A 22,678-nucleotide genomic window follows, 5' to 3' on the forward strand; every position below is an offset into this window, starting at 1 on the left:
AATGATTTACAAACGTAAATGCAATATCGAAAATACCAAACAATTGAAAAAAGTAATGAGATAGTTCCCGGAACTCTGCTTTTGCTATTTCTTTTTCATTGATTTTATATGAAAGTCCTATGTTTAAATAAAGTTAAGCCACGTATCTTTTTTCATGTAACATTCATTTTTTCAATAACACGTTTTTACTTATTAGTTTATTTTTCTCGAAAAATTATAAACAGAATCAAGAAACATACCCAAGCAACCAAAAGTCTCGTTAAAAAGGTCGAACACAGCTTAATCAGCATAATCAATGTGCTGTAGTTCCTTTTATTCAGCCCAAAATTTAAGTTATTATTGAAACTTTGAAGTTCCATTACAGATTTGAACGGCCTTCTATTCAGCCCACAAGTAAACGTTTAATCAGCAAAAAAAAATTCTTCTCTCTTCTCTTACTTTGTTCACCACCAGCCTATGTGGTGCTGCTGGTTTCTCGGCATCCATCTTTATTCCTCTCATCAACTCCCTCAATTGATTTTACTTAATTGGTTTGTTTTTAACTTTTCGATACATGCCAGCACGCACGTCAGTTCTGCTACACAATTATTTGATTCGCTTACTCAAGCAATCAAACAACCTAATGGAAAAAATTAGTCCTGGTACCAGATTTGAACCCGATCCTCCGAGATGATAGCCAAACACGCTGCCACGACGCCACGCCTAGATGTTGCCTTACCGGCAGCTACAATTCGAAGTGATTATAAGCTTCCTAGAATACGCTCAAGTGCAGCCAGCGGCCAGCAGCAAAGCCGCATGTTGATTATTTCTAAGAAACATTACGAAACGGCGTATAAATCAATCATCCGCCAAAATAATATCGGTTTTAAAGAAATGGAATTCCATGTTTATTACTGTTAAGCATAAAATTATACAAATCCTTGAGTTTATCTTGATATTTAATTAATGAATTGCTTCAACTGACTTTCAATGTGTGATAAATTCGTGGTTGGACGAAATTTTATTAAGTCAAATTATTTACTCTTTTCAAAAATAATCAGTTGCGAGTTAGCGAGTTGTTTTGACTTGAAGTTTCAATATAAATTATATATTTCAACAATTTTCAAGCTCCAAAAAATGATTAATTTATTATATGCCCTTTTGTGATATTCGTTTACATTTCATATTCATGAAATGGCGGACATGTCTCATAAAAGGCTTTTTGAGGAACATTTTGAAACTTCTAGTCTATAGAAGGCTATTTGAGACCCAATTTGTAACTTTTATTCTGAATGATGCGAATTACACAAAAAAGGCTATTTGAGAAACTTCTTGGAATTTGAAGTTCACAGAAGGCTATTTGAGACCTAATTTGTAACTTTTATAATGTTTGGGTGCGATTGACATGTCACAAATAAGGCTATTTGAGGAACTTCTTGGAACTTGAAGTCCACAGAAGGCTATTTGAGATCTAATTTGTAACTTTTATACCGTGTGGATGCAAATGACATGTCACAAAAAAGCTATTTGAGGAACATTTTGGAACTTCAAGTCCATAGAAGGCTATTTGAGGAACCTTTTGTAACTTTCATGCTCACATTCGAGGAAATTCGGTACCAATTCCCTTTGGAACTTTTGTTCAGCGAAATTCGAACTTTGGAGGCACGAGTTTAAGTAGATATGAGACTTTTGGGTGCTTGGGTATTTCATCAAGAATCATAAAATTTTATTGTTGATATTGCATGGAATAAACGGTTATCAATTCACAAAACTTACCAAGCCACCATCAATGATGTGTCCATAATTTAGGCCTTGTTTTGAATTACAGCTAATATAAGTTGAACACAAATAATGTTTATTGTGAACATTGCTCTAGTTTCTACATAAATATGGTAGGGTAATAATGACTCCATAACTCATCTGAAGGACAGGTTCCTAATAGAATAGTTCCATCAAAATTGAGCGATAAAATCTTTTCCGGGGAAGGTGTGATGCCTTATGCCAGCCAGCAATGAATGAAGCTCTCAAGATTTCTTTAAACGTGATAGTCACTCGTGCCACTCGACGAACATCCAAAAGGTGTCATCCAAACCGGAGGAAATTATTCGTAAATCTTTGTGTCAATTGTCACCGATTTAATATCCGATTGTTGGCTGGCTCACGTCCTGCCCATAAGTCATCGGAACAGTTCAACACCTTTTGCGCTTAGCTAATAGAAGATTCGTCCAAGCCAAGTAGGAGTAACGAGTACCGAGAAAGATCATGTTCCTTCGCATGGGAGATTAATCAATTATTCATACCCTCCAGGATCCCTCCAGTAAACTTTATCTAAGTCGATTAATCTACAGCGCCCGTTTACCATTGAATGCAAATGTTGGTCGGCCGTTTGGGGTTTGCGATTTATGTTTGATTCTCCGATGGACGACGGCATTGTTGTCTATGAAGCAGCTGGGCTGCCTTACAGTGTTTGTCCGTCAACCGATTCGGGTCTATGATTGGGTAGTTTTGAGCTGGCCAAAGCGGATAAAGTGGCCATTTGTTACGGCACTAAGTACTTTGGAGTCAACGAATCAATTTCCTCAATCACAAATCTTGTCTTGACGGGTTCAGGTGGAACGTGGTGTGAATCAATAGGATTCGGTCTTCGAATAAGAGTGATAGATTAGTTCTGCGAAGATTTTCAAGGAACCAGTCATAAACAATTTATTTTCCAACGAAAGACAAAATTGATCAACAATGTTTCAACTTTTCTTTATCAACGCTAGATTATATTCTAATCAATCTTTTTTTTAATAAATGTATCATCCCGAGTTATTTTATAATAACATGGAAAACATGAATAATGATTTAATTTTGTTCATAGCTTAAACTTAATATTGGTAGAAGATATTGTTTTTGAAGGATAAGCCTCCACCAGACCTTTTCCGATAGTTATTTAAACCGATTCAGGTTCTGCGTTCAAAATGTATCACATAAGCGTCACATGAAAACTACAAACTCTACAGGTTAAAGCTTGAATATGCCACACAACTTTCCAACATAAGCGAATACTGATTTTTTTTTTCTAAAAGTCGGATTTTTAATTCTATCTTTGACAAAAATCGTGAAATTTTACGTGAGTTTCACATTTAAGATTGAAAGTCGATTTAAATTAACAACGATATAATCTGGCAACACTGTTGTGTAATTTCAATAGATTTTGGTTTTGAGATGTATTTTAGACCTTTTTTTTTATGAAAGCCATAACGCGGATTGTAAAAAACTATGCTTATTAATTGGAGTTTGACTGTTTGTTCCATAAAATATAATTGCATTTTTAATGAGGTATTAGAGTTCAGCAAAAAATTTTGATAAATTTAGATTCAACAATAACAAAACTTGATTAAAAGTTTTTATAAAAATCTTTTCTATATCTTAAATGATTTCAGTTATGAATCTTTCATAATTAATTTTCCACTTTTAAGACTTAGCTTATTTCGAACATGAGAGGTTGAAACATCGGTTCTATGTGCGTAACCAAGTAACAATTTTTGCTTTATTATGGTCAGGAAAACTTCGTTAAAACTAATGAACTAATCTTCATGAAAAGCTTAAGCGCATTCTATAAGATCACCAGAACTCTAATATAGCTAAAAGACTTTTTGAATGAAAAGGGATTGTAACCCGTGGAATAAACCATGAGTTGAAGTCGACTATCGGACGCCATCTTGAAATCCAGGATGGCGGCTTTCACTGAACTTTAAAATGCTGTTAATCACTGAAAATCGCTTGAAACTCTCCCAATAGGTATGGGTATTGGGTGATAGGGCTAAACGAGTAGAAGTCGAATTTCATCATTATAATCATATTAAACCCCCAAAATATTGACATTAGTTCATAGAGATCAACTATTAGAAATCGAATTTGGCTTTCTGACGCCATCTTGAAATCAAAGATTGCGGCTACCGCTGTACTTTAAGATGCTGTAGATGACCAAAAGTCTCCGCAATATGAGTATTGGATAAAGAGCTAAGCTAAGAGAAACCGAATTTCGCTATCACACGCCATCTTGAAATCCAAAATGGCGACTTCCGCTTAGCTTTTAAATGCTGTTATTCACTAAAAATCGCATGAATTGCTCACAACATTAATATTCAATTCAAGTGCAAAACCAGTAGAAATTGAATTCCTCTTTCTGACTCCATCTTGAAATCCAAGATAGCGGCTTCTTCCAAACTTTAATTCCTGTAAATGACTAAAAATCACACGAAAGCCCTACAGTATTGGTATTGAGTTATTGGGTGAAAGGACTAAAATAGAAGATCCAGACCCTGTTGGGTTTTTGGCAACACACCCGAACATTTTGTATTGTCAAAATCGAATGTTGTCAAAATCGAACGGTTTTTTTTCTCAACTTTTTTCACTTGATACTACATAAAACCATGCTTCCGAAAATCAATCATTTTCACTGAGCCATGCTTGACTACATTCAGAGCCAAAAAATCAAAGCAGTCAAATTTTCCTTCTTCGACCAAATCATACAAACAATCATGCATGACAACGACGCTTCTGTATTTGAAACACTTTTGCGATATATGATGAGGTAAAAAAGGACGCAGACTATCAGCAACGAACGTCTCGATGCTGATTTCCTTCCCCTAACGACTTTCAACCTTTAGGATCATAACTGATATGTATCAGTTCTGAGCGATCTATGTAGGCTATCAGATGATTTTTTTATTTTTCGTTTTGCCTAGAAGGACAAAATCATGACTAGGTAACCGCAATGAACTGTCCAGCATGTGCTACAGCTTTTTTGAACATGTGGTCCTGGTATTTATTCAGATTTTTCCTTTTGAAACATTAATGATCGTCTATCAATAACGAGCATTATCAACAATGATGCGAGGATAGACGTTCGGGAATGATTGAGGGAGCGACGTTCAAAATGTATCACCAAGTATGTCGATCACCGTCGATTAGCCACGTGACGAATAGCAACGGTAGCCTCCGGTGGGGCATGGTATATCTTCTTGTATCAAGTTAGTGTTGATTTTCGACATATATTCAATGGGTACTTTTACCACGTGCGTATCACAGCACTCGGAGGTAGCATCATTCTAGCTAGAAACTATTCCTGATTGCTTTTCTTGAGCGATTTTCCGACCACTGCATAAAACTACTATTTCTAATTTTTAGTCGATTTCCAATTGTTTTTAGTCATTTTTTAATTTTGTTTCTGATGCATTAAGCACTTTTCTATTTTTTTTTCATAGTTTTTTCTGCCATATTTACTATTTATGTCATTCAACTATGTCTATCGTGCTATTATGTCTAAATTGTAATGGTCCTATTATAGCGAAAACTCTAAGGTAATGTTGTTTCTGTAAACCGTCCTGTAAATGTTGCCAGTATCGAACGGGATCTGTATTGTGGTTGTTTTATGCGATTTTTAGTCATTAACAGCATTTTAGAGTTAAGGGAAAGCCGCCATCTTGTATTTCAAGATAGCGTCTGAGTGAGAAATTCGACTTCTACTCGCTTAGCCCTTTCACCCAATACCCATATTTTGATCGTTTCATGCAATTTTTAGGAATTTACAGCATTTTAAGACCATCTGAAATCGAAATCTAGGATTTCAAGATGGCGTCAGAAAGCGAAAATCATTTTCTTCTAGCTTATCCGCAGTTTACAAATACCCATATTTTGTAGATTTTTATGATATTCAATGATTTATAGATTTTTGAAGGAAATCGGAAGCCGTCATCTTGGATTCTAATATAGTGTCACACAATGAAATTCTACTTCTACTCGTTTAGTCCTTTCAACTAATATCCATATTGTGAAGGTTTCATGAAATTTTCAGTAACTTACAGCATTGAAAATAAAAAAGGATGCCGCCATAGTGGATTAACCATAGCGTCAAGCGAACAGCTTTCCTACTATTTTGGCCCTGTCACTCAATACTCATATTGTGAAGATATTTGTACCACTTCGGCGATTTTAAGTTTTCAATGATTTTTATAGCAATAGGTTTAATTTCAACTCAAACCAAAATACATAACTTATTAAAAAATGTGTAAAAATGAAAATTCCAATTCAAAAATGTGAAATCTAACCTGAGCGTGTCCTGTTTTGTCATCTTGACCATGTTTTTTAGTGGTTTTATAATCAAGCTCTGAGTGCTATTATAAAACATGCAAAATAAAACTTGGTGCAAACTTCTTAGCTTGTGTTTTATTGTAGTTTTAACTGAGTGTTCATAACTTTTTCAAAACATATAAAACGGTATGTTTAATAAAAGCTATTTTAGCGTTTTTAAAACTATCTGGAAACAAATGGTCGAAAAAAGAATATAAGCATTTAGCGTGACTACAATAAAACCTTTATAAAACAAGCTGCATAACAAAATGCCACAATAAAAGCATAATAAAACTTCCTAATGCTTGTTGGCTAAATCTGTGTAACTTGGGTATTGTGCATTTTTTAATCTAACAGCAAATTGAATTTATCAGAAACATTAATTAATCTGTTTTGTTGTAATTTTTTTTCATTTGTGCGTCCATAACGAAATCTTTTGAGCAAGTTTCATAAAAACATCATGAAATGATTAATGAAAGCCTAAAAACGATTTAACATCTTCTGATAAATTTTAACGACAAAAATTTTTTTTTCTCATTTTTCTCTTGATTTTTGAAAAGGACTTCCAAGGTTTTTCCAAATTTGCCCCGATATTGCCCGGATTTTGATCAAAAATTTTTAAATCAAATGCCTGAATTTTGTCAGGTTATAAGAATAAAAAGCCCGGATTTGTCAGGCCCTGATACGCGTTGAATAAATTCTGGCAACCACACAGATCTTACAGAATTCTAAATTGAAAATTTTAGTATTGTTGTTGATAGCGTATTTAAGATTTTCTTTGATATTTATTTGCGGTGCTGAATTCCTGTTGCGTTTAAGCATACACGTTTTATGGTTTAATTTTTTAGGCATGAAATTATTGTTATTTATTATTATGTTAAATGTTTTTGTAGTGATATGTGACTTTTTTTTATTCCTATTCGGAGTATGAAAACAAATTGTCTATCAAAAATAGTTGAGAAAAAAAACTCAAGCAAAATAAAAAAAAGTCGAGAATGTTCCAAACTTTCTTTACGAAAATTGCATTCAAACAAATGTAGTATAACTAAAAGATTTAGATTCTGCTTATTGTATACTTAAACTATTTTTTTTAAGTACTAAAATATTTTAAGGGAAATAATTATTTATTTAAAGTTTTTTATTTAAATTATTTTTTTCTCAGCTTTTCTCCAAGCTACTTTTTTCCTCGATACATATTGACTTTAAAATATCAATACATTCGAAACGAAACTTGAAGAATGTTTTCAGCATTCTTTATGACTATTTCAACTATATTTTCATTTGAGGAAAAATCTGTAAAAATATCTAATTGTTCCAAAAATGTAGTGAATTGAATCTTTCGCGGTATTCGTTCATTTTTCGGTTTTCATATATTTTATTTATTCTAGTTGCATCATTTTCATTAAAAATAACCCTTATGGTATTTTGTAAATTATGGACATCGTTTATGCTATGTTGAATAATAGGTATATAATTTTTTTTATGAAGCACGGTTTCATCTTCTTATATATAAAAATAGAGGCATAAATATGTTCGAACACGAATAACTCTTGCAGGGTTCATCCGATTTGGATGCAATTTTTTTTCGTTGTGTTCGTCTTCGCGCAAAAAAACACAACGGAGAGATAATTTCGATAATGTTTTTGTGGAATTTCAGAATTAATTTTTAGTTTTTATTCGTATCAAATAAAAGTCAAGTTACCCAATTTTCCAAATTCAAACCCAGAGAAGAAAGGCGCCAAAAGCAAAGCAATGTACTTCTCACGTGGTAGAATTGATACTTGGATGTGATTGTTAATCTTCTTTTGGGGCGAGAAAAACGCTTTCAGCCGGAAAGGATCATATTGCCGCAAATAGTCAGTTTTGCTTCTGGATCGAGACAACTTAATTTTTTCAAAAATCTGATTACCCCTAAGCTTGTCAGATTTCTCGTTTTTACCCGAGAATGTCCGGATATTTGACACTAATTTTGAGAAGGACACGGTGCATAACGGTTGCCCGAAAAATTTTGAAAAGAAATGTCTGTTGTTGTCAGGTTTCTAAATAAAATAGCCCAGATACGTGCGGAAAACATTGTGCTAGCCTTAATTTTTGACAAACTCTGAATTGTAATGATAACGATGAAATATTTCATTAAAAATTATTCTCTTCATATTTATGGCAACATCACGAGAAGGTCTTATTTGAATGTAATTATTATAGACAAACTATAGTTGATTTGATTAATTCCAAGCTTAGAACGGAATTAAGGATATAAATAAGTTTAACTTTTTCGAACTAAAATTCACAATTAGATAAAACACTCAGTATCAGCTGACAAAAATAGGTTTTTGATTCAATAATGATGATAATATAGATGATAAATGATTTTTTCATGAAAAGTCTCGGAGAAGAAGAAAATGCTGAAAAGGAGAAAAACACTCCTATTGGAGAAAACTAAAAATGACACATCCGTTACTTCGGCAGATCACGGCAGTGTTAAGGTCCACTTTATATAATTTGACAGAAATATTACGAATAGGGTCCACCCATTCTGTGGAACCATTCCAATTTTAATAAAATTAACAATAATTTACTCTCTACTTGCATGATCATTATTTTTGTGGAAATTCAAAGGCTTAACGTAGTTTTGAAGGTCAGCTAGTAAGCAATATTTTCAGCAACTTAATTCAATCATTGCCATGAAAAGCAATAAAAACATTAAGGATTGACACTGTTCGATAATGTTTAAATATACACCGTAAAAAAAACTCATAGTGTCTGAAGAGCCCAATTGTTCGGATAGTAAAAGTTGTAGCACATCACTTTGCAAACGCTGTAGAAAATCATCCATTGGGTATTTGCTTGAAAATTTGCATAAAGAATGTGTCAAAAGGTAGAGCAATGGTGAAAATTTATTATTATTTTTTACTTACGACAGAATACCCTATACTTGCTATTTGATTATTTGGTAGCTGGAGTAAAGAATAAGGTCAAATTGAAAAAAACCCATCCCGAATCTTCCTCAACAAATCATCAACAGTCAACACACAATGAAAGCTTGCAACAATATATTTCATTAGAAGTTCATAAAATCCTGGCTAAAAGATACTTTCCAACACCTGTAATAACACCATCAAGTTTTATAAACTTCCGTCCGAATCACCAATAAATCCGCACAAGCTTAAACATTCTCCGCCCAATCAATCGGTTGTTTATGTTCTAAAATTGTTTCCCTTTTTTCTCGTTTTGCAGATTTGAAAAAAAGTTTCGGCCATTCCCCCCACCCTCAACTTTCCACAGCAGGAGGAGCAGGAAAACTCCGTGCCGAGCTGGGTCAGAAGGTGGAAATCCCCTGCGAACCCCCGAAAGGCTACCCGAAGCCTCAAATCACATGGTTGAAAAACAATTTTACCTTCAACCCCAGCGCTCCTGGAATCACTCAATTGACCAACGTTGCCCACCAAGGAACAGGGACCATCGTGATAAGTGCCGTGAAACTACAGGTGCGTGGAATAACTACTAATAGCACTTCCGGTTCATGGAAAAATGAAGAGAGAGTTGTCGGGTCTATTTTCTATTGGAGAAAAAAAAACCCTACCATGGAAGGCGGTTTTGATTGGCGTTTTCATGTTTGAGCTTTTTGTATCTGAAATCAATGATTTTCCAGAGTTATGTCCCCTTTTTTCTAACATTTTTCGACTTCCCTGCTTTTCCCTTATCAGGATCAAATCCGTTCTGAGCCCCGTTGAATGCTATTAATATTCAATAAAACACATAAAAATTCAAGCCCGGTCCCTGTCATTCCCGTCTGTCACAGAAAACTCGCCACTTCCCAGTTTGATGAGTTCTCACGTGCAGGATTTGAAAGCGAAAACAAAAATCCTTTTACACGGAAACCTGCCGCTCAACCCTTTCGGTTCCCACCATTCACTTTTATTCCTCCCCCAGGTTGGCACGTTACGATAATAAAACTTTATTTTATTATTCCAATTTCAACCTTTCACGGACCTTTCTGACCGGCTTAATGGCATCCTAAAACAACACCCAACAACAACATAACCGGACCGGACTTGCAAATACTCCGTAATCCACTCAACTGGAATTCCGACGGCGGATGCTGTGGTGGACATTTCGTGGAACCACCGAATTTCCGGGTCCGGGATACACCGACAAAACGGTCGAATGGCCAAACAGGACATCGGAAACTACACTTGCGTTGCCGAGAACATTGCCGGCAAAAGGATTGCCGAGCCGATCGAACTAATCGTTTACGGTAAGCTAAAATCGATATTGGAGTTGGTACTTACTTGCTGTTGCCTTTGAAAGCTCTATGTATTGATGTATCGATGAAAGAAAATGAGAAAAAACTTGTTCTTACTATCAACATTAATACTTACAGTTAATAAAAGTATCAAAACAGAACTTCCATCTTTAATAATGTATAAAGAATTTTAAGTACAAAAATCCTCCAGTTAAAAATTTTAAAAGAAGATATGTGGCCAGGCCAGCTAAGGGTAGAGTATTTGGAAATACTTTTAAATAAATAAATATTTAAATAATCAATTTTCGGTGAATATTTAGGGGTATCAAAGGCCACTTTTTTCGCTTCATAACTTCTTAATTATAAAAGAATAAAATAAATGGAAAGGGTTTCAACATTTTCGAGGTATCATAAAGCATTTTTATTTATTTTTTAAAAACATGAATTTCTCGAGTTATGACTGTTTGAAAAAATGTATTTTTTTTTTATTTTGAAAAACTGTGGGGAAACTTGGGCCACCAAATCCAAATTGACAAGATATCGTGCAAAGTTTATGAGTTGACCCAAAACTGAAATTTCATAATTCATCTAGTTTTTTTTAAAGCAATTTCAGATGAAGAAATTAAAAAGAGAGTTGTGTATGATCGGATAGTTCTTAAATTCTTTATATAGGATTTATGTTCAGCGCTATCGCATTGGAAAAATGGAAAAAATCTTTTTCACAACTCATTATTTGGCATAATAAAATTTTATAGATAGAAAAAATGTATTTTAAGTTCAAAATGTGTTTAAAACACACAAAAATATAGGTGACTCAAGATACCCAATCAAATGTAGCGAACGATTCCCCACAAGCTATGATTTGCCAATTGGTTGCGTTTGTGTGACTTATTGATGTTTCATCAAAAATTCCTTTTCCTCGTGAAAGAACATGACAAAACTAAGATCATAAGCGTATGGGCACATTTTTGTTATGTAGTTTAGGTCTCCCACACTCAGAAAAATACTATTATGTATGCCATAAGATTCTCTTATGAAGTGGCGCCATAAGAAAAATTAATGAAATCCATAAGATTGTCTTATAACGCGAATGAATTCTGAAGATGAACGCCTACTTCAATGAGAGGTTGTTGCTTTTCATAAGAGATTCTTATGGAAACAGTGAATCACTTTCTAATAAGAAAAATTCTCGATATTTCATGCTGAAAACATTCACTTTATTATTTGCCAAATTTGTTAAAAATTAAGTCCTTCATGGTCACCATCAGCAGCGCTTCAACAGACGGCTCCATCAAAGTTTTTTTTGCCGCATCTTAATCTTCGACCTTTCGTTTTTTGCAGATCAGCTTGCTGAAAAGTAAACAAATAATATATTTTAGTTCAACGTTCACACCAAAAAAATCAAATCGAACTTACCATTCCAGAGATAACAATAACATTTAACATTGAAGGAAAACTATAATAAGGGCATCCGCAACAATCGCGAGCAAAGTGAAAATGCTCTCGAGTTTAATCACTTTTATACCGCACCGGGGGTTAGTATGAAGGTGAGCAAAATAGGGCCGTTGCCGTCGGGACCGACAAAATCACCAAATTTGCTCACTAGAAAGGGGCGAGAGCAAACATGCACTGAAAAAAAAAATCATTCGTTTAATGATAAGTTAAACAAACTACGTTCAGCGTGTAGAGTTTGTTTACATTAATTTCATTGCAATAAATTTGATACGTGCGAATTTTCGAATCATCTACGAGATTCGATAAATATTTCTGTGCTTCCTCTGCCGACTGATACCGATACATAGGGATTCGAACGGGAAAACCAATCTAAACTCACCGAAACAAAAATCATCTCCGGCTCAGAGGGCCTAGCCAAACCTTATGACGTCGGCCGTAAGATCAATCACGACGATTTGCGGGGATCGTTTTTCTTCTATTCTGTGATTGGAAAGCTGGATCGTCTCAGCACCCTGTGCGTCGGAATGGCACTCCGGAAGGGATCGATATTGTGTATTTTGCAATTCTACCAAGAAGGTCCGTTGCGTCTGGTAGATTTGCTTATTCAGTGGAACTAGCAGCTAATCATTCGAAACTGAGCCAAAGAACGGTAAACCAGTACCGGTATCAATCACTAAAAATCTAAGAATCTATTTCAATTTTCTCATTATTTGTTACAGAGTCCGCGGATCAACACTGCGAGCTAATCTATCTGATTCATTAGACCGTTTTCTATGCAATCCACCTAATCGAGCAAACGATTTGGACCAGGGAATGTATTAGTTTGCTTACACTTGCTGTACATTAAACTGGATCGGGAGGTCTTTTACAACCGAAATCGCTTGCCAAGGATGGAAAGCTCAACTTCGTCTTGCGTAATATTTTCTGCTATCGACCGGTACAGTCATTCCAGCCATTGATAACGTTGAAGTGAGATGCAGAAAAACTTTATCAGCTGTTCAAAAACATACAATCTTCCGAAAGTTTGGACCAACATACGGTGCTTTCTTCGAACAAGATTGTTGGTAAATTATTCGAACGTTGACTTTCGGCGGTGTTGAATACACGTGGATTGTACGTGAAGAACATGTCCAGAAAGTTGCACAAGAAACGCAAAAACCATATGAAGAACGTTTGCGGAACCAAATAGGCCAAAGTCGGAGAAGCCATTAACCTCAATTATTGTATGACGAATTTTACGAATGTTTGGTGAAATTTACAGCCACGGCTCATCAAGGAAGTTAAGTTATAGAAATGGTTTTAGCGATCAAATTTATAATTGTAAATATTGTGCATTAATAGTTATTATTGTGTAGTGTATCAAAATATTAAAACAAATGTCTAAATAAAAATCATCAGCCATTTATATTTGTTTATAGAATCGTATTTCAATCACAGTTCTACACATTGCTGAATAAAGTGGTTCGCCAAATCGTGTACTGTACAAATGTACAAGACTACATCACACATCACAACAGGGCAATTTAGTAAAAAAGGTCCTCGATATAGCTGCACCAGAGTGGGTGGTTTCGACTTACTATTAGTAAGTTACTGAAGCCACGGAAGATCTGCTGCTTAATGGTGCTTAATTTCCCGCAGGTTCCGCTGTCTTTCTGATAATTCCGGTGGTTGTTGCCCAGTCTGCTAACCAGTCGCCAAAATCAAACGAAATTTATAAGCGGAAAAACTCGCACGACTAAAAAAGTTACTTTGCTTGTATTAATAAATATTTTATCAAAATTTTCTGCAACACTTATTTCTCAGTGCAGTCCTAAAAGTATAATTTAAATACTTCCGCCCGGTGCGCGAAAGAGTGTGTATAGCAAAACCGGTCCGCTGGAATGAGCAAAACCGGGCCGCGTATACTCCCGTATTGGTGCGTTTGCTCTAACTATGAACTGGCGATTGCTTCGTACTGTTAGATGATGAAAAAAAAACTGATGCTATGAATAAATGTGTTCATCATTTTTTCACAATGCCGTTTCTTCTATTTTTCATAAGAACATCGTATGAAAATTGAAAGAATTTCATAAGACTCTTATGAAAAATTAGTTTGGACGCAAAAAAGTGGTTCATAAGATGTATCTTATGAAATTTATAATAAGATTTCCTCTGAGTACATGGATGAAATTTGCGGGTGCCTATATAATTATGTAAGTACATTTTTCTAGGCTAGCTAAATAAAAGAATCATATGGTACGTACATAAGTCAACAACCTATGGAAAATCATGCTTACGCAAAGCGACGGCAATGACAGTTGGATTGAGATTCGAAAAAAAATATCGAAGAACTTGAAGTATGTAAGTTTATTATATTGCCTTCTACATTCAATTATGGACGCGTAGAATGTATGTATCTTCTAGTTCAAACAATGAGACATAAAAATAAGACAAACAATAAGCATACATTGTGGAAGAGTGATGGATTTATCGAAAATGAAAACTATGATTTGAGCTGTTGAAAGCAAAATTTTATTCGCAAATTATTGAATACCTCTATATCTGCTAATTGGGAAAAATTAGACAAATATTGAAATATTTTTCAGAACATCAATGAAGTGTTCAAATGTCCTTTATCGAAAGCATAAAACATATTTCTCTCATGACGTTTTCAAAGTTACATAGAGATCTTTAATAGTAAAGAGAGATACAGATATAAAAGTTCAAGAGAAAATTAAAACCTAAAATTAGATTTAGTTGAAAACCACAATTCAGTGTCTTTTATTTTATAAAAATCAGCGTCCGAAAATTAGTTTATATAAGTTTTTTAAATCTCCCGGAACTTTTGGATATGCCCAGGTCATCAAAGTACAAGTGAAGCAAACTACGGGCTGGCGCGATTGCCAGAATATTTTTAAAAATATTCCGTATATTTCTGGATTCATTCCTTATATTGAAATAAAAAACAGAAAACTCAAATAAAGCTCAAGTTTTTTTAATTAGTTTGATCTATTTTTTTATTGGGAAAAGATTTGAACGCAGCTGACGTGTTTTCATAAAAAGGAAATACAAATTTTAATCATTTTCATCTAGATTATTTTTTGTATTATCGCTGGATTCTGTTCAGATTGCTTCGGGTTTTGTATTGAAAAAAAAATTAAATCGAATGTTGAGATTTTTCCAGGTTTTAAAAAATGTTGTCCTGATTTGCACAGTTTGCATAAATATGGTAAAAACTCTGCAATGATTACTGCAGGGGCCCCTTTAATATAAACAAGAGTGAAACTATTCGAGATTTTATACCACAGGGGATCTATTAGTTTTTATATTTGATGTTTTAATTTCGATGTTTTGTTTCTATTTGCATTTATATATAGGGGAGAATGGGAATACTTGATCCCTCATTCTTATGTTCATCATATCTTTTTGGGAAAATTAGGTAACTCGCTGTCTTTTGCATTTTCCGGCAGTGCCTGGTTTATAGATTCTTTGCTCCAGAAGTTGGAACGATACTTTAACCCGTTTAAAAACCAGAAGCATTTTCGTGAATGAAAAAAACTTTCGAACTTTAGGGATCATTTGAACCCAAAATGAAAATTTTAGAAAACTTCGTCTGAAAAATGTTTAGAGTTTAAAATTGTTTTGAAAATGTGGTATTTTGAAGATCATTTAACACTCTAAGGTTTTTATATTGGACCTATTCCAGCGTGACGTCACAACGTTTGCAAAACGACTTTTTGGTATATTGTATGTAAGTTTTACAGGTCAAATCGCACATTGAAAAAACTTACCTTCTATGGTCAAAATTTAATTCTCTCTTATTTTATACCAAAAGTATTTTTATAGAAAAAATAGTTAACAAAATATCAACAAAAGGAAACGTGACGTCATAACCAAGGTTGCCGAAATCACAGAAAAATCTGTAATTTCACAGAATTTTGAGCAAATTTTCATCACAGAAACTGTGTCACAGAACACAGAATTTTGAAATATTCACAGATTTCACAGAATTTTTGAAACTTGAATGAATTTCCAAAATTTAAATTTTTTGGCCAATATAAAATTTATATTTTTTGCTTTCAATAAGAAAGGTTTGATAAGATTGCTAATGTTGATTGATTTTCCTCAACTAAAATGTCAAAAAGACACAATTTGTCATGAATTTTCAATGAAAATAATGGAATTAGCATCACAGAAAACCATCACAGAACTTTTGGGTAAAATCACAGAAATTTAGATTTTTTATTCTCAAAAACACAGATTTTTTTTCGGCAACCTTGGTCATAACGCGCCTCTTTTCCCACTTTTCAGTTTTTTTTACAACACCGCATTTTTCTGCTCTTCTATTCGATCAAATTTTATGAAAATTTCAGGAAAATATCGATTCAATACAACAAACAAATGGCTGTTTTTGATTTTTTCAAATTTTGATTTCAATTTGTTTTAGAGCGATTCAGTTTCGTGACGTGCAAAGCATTGTGACGTCACGAAATTTTATGGTCAGCTACATGAAATGAATCAAAGTATAATCTTAAAATTAATGCTTATTTTACGTAAAATGCTTAAAAACTCAATAAATAATGTGATTTGATGATGAAAACGATCAATTTATTCCCAAAAAATAAGGAGAATTAAATCTCAAATGCCCATATCAACAGTTAAGGTTTGCAACACTGTTCACATCAATTTTATTCGAAGTTTTTTTATGCGATCATGTGAATATTATTAAGAAAAAAACTAATACTAGGAAATATTTATTCGTAAAAGCGTTGATATGTGTTTCTGATTTGGGTGTGAGAGACTTGGACTACATGTTCGAAATATATCTTTTCCTAAAAGCTATTGATCTTCGTCTATAATTTCTTCTTATTTTCATATTTCCCTATCTATCTTCTTTTTTCTTTAAAAGTGATCTAGATATAAGCACACAATTGTTATCAAACAAAACGAGTTTGGCTCCTTAAAGCCTAAAGGTATGAGCCGTTTCAAATAAAGAATTTACAAAAAAAAAAAAAATGTGTTTCTGATTCTTTTTAATCTTTAACTGCAAAGAAAAGGAAAAATTAATGATAATTTCAAAAGCCTTCGATCTTTTAAATGTTAGTTAATGGACACTAGAGTGCCTGAATCAGCAGACTTATAAAAATCATATAAGTTGCAAGCTTAAATAGATCCTAGGCCTAGCACAAAGTCCAGTGCCAAATTTGGGGATTTGACCACGGAAATAGATTGCACAAGGAGCCTAATTTGTATGGAATTTTGAGAAATTTGGTGTGGAGAGAACATGAAAACCAAGTTTTGCACCAATTTCTGAAGTCCTTATCGGTTGATTCGTTTTCATTATAGTCATTCACAAATTTTTTTTTCATGACAAACAGTTTATCTCAAGATTCCATTACGACAATGGTTTGGTAAAAAGATATTGAGTTTCAAAAATTAGTTTCTGATGGGTGAATTACAAAAAATACTTAAATGATCGTTAATCGACGCTTTTTTTGAACGTTATAGCTGTTTTATGATAACTCTAATTGAAATGCGTTTCTCAAATAAAATTTTGTCATAATTAAGGCTTTAAAATACTCGACCTAAGAAAATTTGGTTGATAAAGACCCAAATTATTGACGAAAAACTGTTTTTTTTTGTTCATGTCGAAAAAATCCACATATTTACAAACTTCAGGTGGGTTGCGCAACCTCTTCTCTTAAAATAATCTGGCTCAAATTTTGCATGACTCTTTGTGCTAGTACATATTTCAATTTATTTAATTTTTTAATTCAGTTTAAAGTCTCTTTTGTGAGATTTTATGTGAACACGGGGTTCGATTTGAATTTTCAAGTGACATTCTTTGAGGTGGAAATATCAATAAGGGCTGTTTATTATTAGAATAATTTAATTAATTTTATTCATTAATTTTCTATGAAAGTCTTATGAAGTTTTTTATATTAAAAGCTTATCTGTTAAGTTTACCATGTTCAAAGATTTTTGAATCTCATTACATTTATTTCGTGGAACTTATTTTGTTTGAACATAATGCCAGAAAGAAGTAGAATCTACTAGCGGTGTTTTATTCGGATTTTTATTCAAATCACATAACTACCTGTTTTATGATTCACAAATATTCTTTTACAAAAATCGATGAGGATTTTATTTGTTTGATAGTATGTTCATTCTCGAAGCTAGTATTTTGAAGCGCGATTTTATATGTTTTATAAGAAATGGTTAAAAACAGCAGAGTTAATTAAAAAAAAATAGTTTCTTTAAAAACTTGATAATAGAATTCGTTTATTGGAGCGCATTGTTGTGTTGAACTTGTATTGAAGAAATACTATAATAGTGTTGAAGTAAAAAGTCTTGAACGTTTTCGAAAAAAAGTAGATTAATTTTCGTGGCGTCAGAACGCATGTTTTACCCGGGTTCAACTCATAACCTTCTGAACCGATTTTCAATCCAAAAATTATATTAAATTCCACTCAAAAAGTTTGAAGAGACCTCCAATTTTCGACAATATGTGAAATTTCAGTAAATCATAAATTCAAAAACTGTAGAATTTTTGTGACGTCACAACGCTTAAAAATAGATACATTTATCAACGATTCTAGTGAAACTTGCAGTGATTGTTATTTATCTTAGATCTTGCTTAAAAGATGGCTTTTCAACCATCGTTTTGCAATAATTTTTTTTTCATATAGCTAGATTTTTGACAAAGTTATGTTATAAATAAGGAATAATTGCAAAAATCAATTTAATTTCACACTAATTTTTTTTAAATTTGAACGATAATATACTCAATTCTTGAAAAAGTTAACTGAAAATCTTTTTATGGAAAATGACACTCAAAAAATAACCTTTCTAACGTTATGCAATTTATTTTTGGATAATGAAAAATAAAAATCGGTTCTCCAGTTGAGGAATGCTTGGAATGGGTCATTGAAATAAATATTTTTATTTAAATAAGTTCATGTCAGAAACGTTTCAAAGTTATCTTCAAGTCGCATTTCGTGAAATTTTTCAATCAAAGTTAAATCTCTAGAAAAAAATCTTTTGTTTAAAGTTTTTAAGCTTATTGCATTATTGTTTTGCTCCATTTGGCACATTTTTTCAGAACCTTTTTGGCTTTCTTACAGAAAGGCATAGGGAACGGTCAGTTGGGGATATCATTAATTAAGGGTCCAAGACCCCACTTTATAGGTACCAATCGACTCAGCTCGACGAGTTACGATGATGTCCGGGAATTTGTATGTTCCATAAAAACGTTCTTAACACATTAACTCCTATTCTAGGTTTCACGATTTTGATGAATTTAGTATCAAAAAATTGCATTTTTTTTTTCCTGTAGGACTTATTTCAAAACCAAGAAAAAACAAAATTGTTTAAAATTTTTCTATTCCATAGAACATATCATGCTTACGTTGGCTCCAAAAAAGGTAGCCATTTGCTCAGCAGCAGTAGCCAGCAATCGCTAAATTAATTACAAAGGCGATCACAAATTTGACAAAAATTTCATAAAACAGCAGAGAATCGATCCCACGCCATCTAGCATGAGAGTTTAGGAGGTGAACCACTTGACCACTAGTGAGCATCGAAAAATGTGGCTCTCAAACTTTAACAGTTTGAATTATTTGAATTATAAATGAACTCGTTGAATATAAGTTCGTTTATCCTCCAAAAAACGTACTGGGCACCTTTTTGCCTTTCTTACAGAAAGGTATAGTTATCGGTCGATTTGGGAGATCCTTAATTATGGGTCTTAGATATACCTTTATAGGTACCTATCGAATCAGCTCGACGAGTTCAGACGATGTCAGTGTATTTGTATGTATTGGTGTGATTTTTTTATAAACTTTGTCACTACGTTTTTGCGAAACTGGGAAGTACAATAAAAATGATTTTTGTCTTAAAAAATTTGATTTTTTTCCCTCTTCAATGTATAAAAGAAAGAAAAAAAAAACAAAATAGTTTGAAAAATAAATTTTCATAGTAATTATCATCAAATCATCACTCCAAAAAACGTGTCAATTTGGCTGGCTAGCCACAACCAGCAATCACTAAAATCAAGATTATCGTATAAATGACGTCAAATTATAGATGACGTCATAGACACGATGGGCGCGCTCACTACCTTACACAAACGATGCGTTCAAGTGAGGAACGACACCTATCCCTCCCACTCAGAATTGCTGGCTTCAAACTAACTGTGTGGGAGGAAAATAATTTTTTGAGAAGCCCAACTAATTTATTGCCTATCTTATTTTAAGTTGTTTCTGGTTCAGCTTTACGCCAAACCATTTCAAAAAATTTGGAACCAAGCTCCACATAATTTTATTTAATTAAGGTTTTCACCAAGGGATACAACCCCGAATTTATGAGAATCAGTCATGAGTACTTGTGGCCAACATCGCATGGTACGAAAGCGATTGTTACTTCGATGTTTCGCTAAACGCTATATCCGCAAGCAAAGGTTGCTCTGTGAAGGAGATAACGACGAAGGGACGCGTGCGGGCGGACGAAGCAAACCATCTCAATTCCTCTCACACGCTTATTTTTTATTAATCATTTTATATGCTTACAGAATTTATAATCTAAAATGTTTTGATATGACAATCGAATAAGAAATATGTCCTTACTTACTTCTCTCTCTCTCTCTCTCTTTCTCATATGTTCGGATCGTATATTCCTTTCGTTTTTACTGGCGTATCCATATTTCTTTACACTGATGTAAATCATCTGCAAGTATCTATTCTTTATATCAGATATTTATTTCATGTTGTGTTGAATTTTTATTTTATATTTTATTCTGATTATTCATACTATTCACTACATTCATCTCCTCCTCTACTCTTTCCATGTAATACAACGTACGTTTTTAAGTGACACATAGAAACTCACACTTTTAAAGAAAGTATAACAATCTTATTTACTCAAACATGCGCAATATGTTAAAATAGAATAATTTGTTTTATAGAAATTATCATCCATAATCATAAATCGAGTTACTTCATTATTACTTATTTTCTTCGTGATATTCAGATGAATTAAACAGAACCAAAATTTATAATTTGGTAATATTTGTTATTTTCTTTGCTTCCAATGCTCACTTGGTCAGCTAACTAATGAATGTTAAAACAATAAATGCAAGGGAAATAAAACCGTTAATTAGCTTTGTCTGTTTCATCAAACAATTTTTTTTAACACAAGGTTTGCCCGTTTATATTGATCTTTCATTGCATATTCAATATAGTTAAAATTTAAAATTCAATTCCAATTTGGACATTGAACAGACTGAAACTTGAAAGCATAAATTCCATCTCAATAATGGGTTTTTCTAGCTAACCGTGCATCTTCAAAAGTAACGAGTGTAACGTATTTACATTTGCTGCTTGGAAACCGCGAGGAAGCGATCGGTAATTTAGAAACGTATTCTGAAAAAATCAGCCAATTACTAGTTTGCAGTAGTCAAATGACCCAGTAAATGCTTGCTGATAAGTGATAGGATGACCTCACATACAGCCATCACGCGCCTGCTCACGGTTCTGTTCCTGGATTGTGCCTTCCGTTCCTTTAAAGTTAGTTACAGCAGAACACTTAACAACGGAATGCTTTTCTGCCACTCTTCAACACGGACAAAATGTAGAATTTATTCGATAGCAGTGCTATCATAGCACCGAATATCCAACTGGTAGGTATGGATTATGCAACAAAGGATTCCTGCCTTTTTTGTGCGTGGCGAACAATCTTATCATAGATTTGCTGATGTTTTCCAGCTAAGAAGTAAAATGACCCTGCAACTGTTGTATTACGGAATTCTGTCTGTCTGTTGTTACAAACCAAATCGAAACGCTATCGACAACTTAAAATGAATCGAACCGCCAACTAGGTTTATTCTAGCTATGGATTCATTGCCACCATTCAGAAGTACTTTGTTAACAAGATCAGTGTGCTTTTTAGTGTTAACGAAATGCATTGGAAGCCACACACTGATGTATGTATGTATGTATGTATGGATTTGATGATTTTGGCCTAGAGTGTTATACTCTATATAACCACTGCACGAGTATAGGTCGAATCAGGTCGAATCTATTTGATTATTCGAAGACACAGTGTGTCTAATACGAGCGATTTTTTCATTAAATTGAAAATCTTGCTTTTTCTAGGAAGCTTATGACTTCCTTGATCCTTGATTCATCGAAGTTTTTTATCAGATCGAATAGATTATTACATCTTTCCCAGTCGTAGTGGTTACGAATATGATTGTATTGTATACAGTGAAACAGTGCATGTTCGGTCGTAAAATTTTCTGTACATAATTCGCAAGTTTTTGATTCTCGAATGTGCATGAGTCCCAGGTAGTATGGTGAGTAATCATGTCCGCTTAGAAGTCGATTTGCTGTTCGAATTTGTCTGTTATTCATTTCAGAACTCCAGTACCACGGTTTGCAATTAAAATTCTCTTGGAATTTATAAAATTTCAATCCTTTTTGATTGATTGTTGCCAAATCCTTATACCACTTATTTGTATCGTCTATAAGTGTCTTTTTATAGTATCGAATCGCATCATCTAATCGAAGTTTGTTTTCTAGGATTGCTGAACTTTCGAGTCCAAGTTTCGCTAGTTGGTCAGCATTTTCATTACCTCTGATTCCAACATGAGAAGGTAACCATTGTATAGTTGCACGATTTTGTGTTGCTAGAGAACAAATGTCGTGAGTTACTTTATCGAACGTTTTGTTCTTTCGATCCCTTTTTAAAATTTTGCATGCCGCTTGGGAGTCTGTGAAAATAACAATTCTTCGCGAATCGTTCACTTGTACGTGTTCTAATGCAACTCGTATTGCCAGTAGCTCTGCAGAAGCAATGCTCACTTCGTGCGCTAAAGCTAGGCTTATGCTTTCGTCTGTGGAGGCA

At 33.6% G+C, this 22,678-nt stretch overlaps 1 protein-coding gene across 3 annotated transcripts in view; it reads left to right on the forward strand.

Moving 5' to 3' along the window:
- The window catches only part of LOC129750145 (uncharacterized), a 531,649-nt gene that overhangs the window by 222,032 nt on the left and 286,939 nt on the right, over positions 1-22,678 (forward strand). For all 3 annotated transcript variants that reach the window (XM_055745386.1, XM_055745388.1, XM_055745387.1), the window contains 2 exons: positions 9,334-9,584; positions 10,276-10,354. In XM_055745386.1, the coding sequence (XP_055601361.1) occupies positions 9,334-9,584; positions 10,276-10,354 (330 nt within the window). The remainder of the gene's footprint in view (positions 1-9,333; positions 9,585-10,275; positions 10,355-22,678) is intronic.

Source organism: Uranotaenia lowii, chromosome 2, assembly GCF_029784155.1.
Source record: "Uranotaenia lowii strain MFRU-FL chromosome 2, ASM2978415v1, whole genome shotgun sequence".
NCBI lineage: Eukaryota > Metazoa > Arthropoda > Insecta > Diptera > Culicidae > Uranotaenia > Uranotaenia lowii.